Source organism: Pelodiscus sinensis, chromosome 5 (assembly GCF_049634645.1).
Source record: "Pelodiscus sinensis isolate JC-2024 chromosome 5, ASM4963464v1, whole genome shotgun sequence".
Classification (NCBI taxonomy): domain Eukaryota; kingdom Metazoa; phylum Chordata; order Testudines; family Trionychidae; genus Pelodiscus; species Pelodiscus sinensis.
The window spans coordinates 91,290,001-91,292,046 of record NC_134715.1 but is presented as its reverse complement, the minus strand read 5'-3'; the positions used below and the strand labels follow the sequence as shown (position 1 = coordinate 91,292,046).

At 45.9% G+C, this 2,046-nt stretch overlaps 1 protein-coding gene across 1 annotated transcript in view; it reads right to left on the bottom strand.

Annotated features, from left to right (window-relative positions):
* Positions 1–1,089: 1,089 nt before the first annotated feature.
* PHOX2B (paired like homeobox 2B) overlaps positions 1,090–2,046 on the bottom strand; it is a 3,567-nt gene continuing 2,610 nt past the window's right edge. Inside the window, exon 3 of the mRNA XM_025187281.2 lies at positions 1,090–2,046. This exon is cut by the window's right edge and continues 408 nt beyond it. Within this exon, the coding sequence (XP_025043066.2) occupies positions 2,020–2,046 (27 nt within the window). The 3' untranslated portion in view covers positions 1,090–2,019.

Here is a 2,046-nt window from a genome sequence, read left to right as displayed (position 1 = left end):
ATAAATATTTAATCCAAAATACAGCCTTTTCAAACTCCTGAGAGAGCAGAGCTGGGATGGTTCAGCGCACTTTAGAGTCAGATGTTTAATGCTTGTCTCTGTGGTTAGAAAAGCAGAAGCTCAGCAAGCCCTAGTTGCTGAAACTGGGTGAATAAAAGAGAATGCCCTGTTCCTTCCTGCATGTTTAATGGAAGCCAGTTTCTTGATAAATGCAAATGTAGATCTGGCCATTAGTGAGTCCAGCCCTACTGCTTCTACACACACCAGGGTCTCATTGATTTCAGGACAGCTTTACTGGTGAGTAAGTGGGACAGGATTAGACCCTTTTACTATAGGTGATGCGGAGGCATTAAGAGCCCTTTAACCAAACTGTAAATGCTCTATATAATGGAAGTCAAGCCAGCTATACTCAGCATCCATAATTCCAGCACCTATGATGTGACATTCTGGGGTGACGACTTCTAGCGTTTATAGAATTGTTGCCTACTCTCACAGGTAAGAATATTCTTTTCTGGTCTGAAAAGTCAACAAGTTAGTGACTCGATGACTTACTTCCTTGATGACCTTCCTCCTGTCTCCCCTTCCCCTATATACAGCCGATTGTGAAGATTATAGACTAACAGGTCATTTCAGAAATGCAACCGACATTTTAAAGCATGTTTTTCATGGGTTGAGGAGCCAAATGTTTGAGTGTATTAAGCATACAGAAAGTTGGTAAATTGCTTATGCCCTATCCTCTTGAAGGCAAGTACTGAATGGCAGTTTTTCCCAACCAGCTACTACATTTGAGACCTCTTACAGGTCAGGGAGGAAGTTTTCTGTAGTGCAAGGACCTGAGCCCTCTACTAGCTACAGTGTTTCAATTATTTAACAATTATAAGTTATCCAGTAGGGATGGTTTTCCCCTGTTTTATCAATGTTTAATATTAAGATAACAAATATCACTGCTCACATCCCATGTTCTTACATATTGCAACAGTTTGATCACTCAAACTAGCCTCCTCTGTGATTCACTTCCTCATTCTCTTGTTTTATATCTTGTTAGACTCTGAGAAATAAATTAAGCTGAAAGAATTGCAGTGCTATATTTGTTTTTTGTTTTTATTATCAACAATCAGTTAATGGTACACTTTTGGAAAACTATATGCACATGTAGAAATATTTCCCCTTTTAAATAGCATTCATTTGAACCACATATAAATAAATTTGAAAACCCTGAACATAATTTATGACTATTATGCTCACCAACATATTCCAACAGGAAGGGAAAAATAAAAGACGACATGCAACTGATAATAAAAATATATACCATCATCTGACTCTGGTTTCTGGAAATGCAAAGGAACTGAACCCGTGAGAACCATCTTTCTCCATAAAGACACGCCATAGAGACTACAAGGAGGGAAAACATTATTTATACGGTCAGCTAGAGTAGACAAGTTGGTACGGATATTACCACTATACAAGTGAGTCACAGAACACAGCTGTAGAAAGACACAGGAAAGGTTAAAGCATACCTGTCAACATTCAACTAAGAGCTATACTTTTGTGCCTTTAAAAGAAATTAAAATAAAAAAATCCTAAACGGAGATGCCTAAAAACTGCGTGAACCATGGACCCATAATACTTAATAAATACAATCCGGCCCCCGGCAAGGAGGCGAGTCCTAGGGGCCACTCAGCCCGGGACCTGCTGCCTGCCCAGGCCTGGGAGCTGCGCTGGGCTCCCGGGGGTTCCGGCCAAGCGGGGCGAGTGGAGGCGCCGGTCCGCGGGCCGAGCGCGGGGCAGGGAACCCGCCGGGCCGGTGCGCGGCGGGGCGCGCCCTAGCAAGCGGGCGCTCGCAGTCCCTGCACAGTGAGGCGCCGGGCCCTGGCACCGCTGCAGCTCGGCCGCGCCCGAGCCTCCCCTTGGCAGCGCTGCCGGCCGAGCCCGGGCCCGGGGAAGGGCTCACGCCAGCGGGAGGCGCGGGGCTGGCGGATCCGGCTCAGTCCTGGCGGGAGCCCCGGGCCGGGCGCTGGCTCAGAACATGCCGCTCTTTACTAGGCT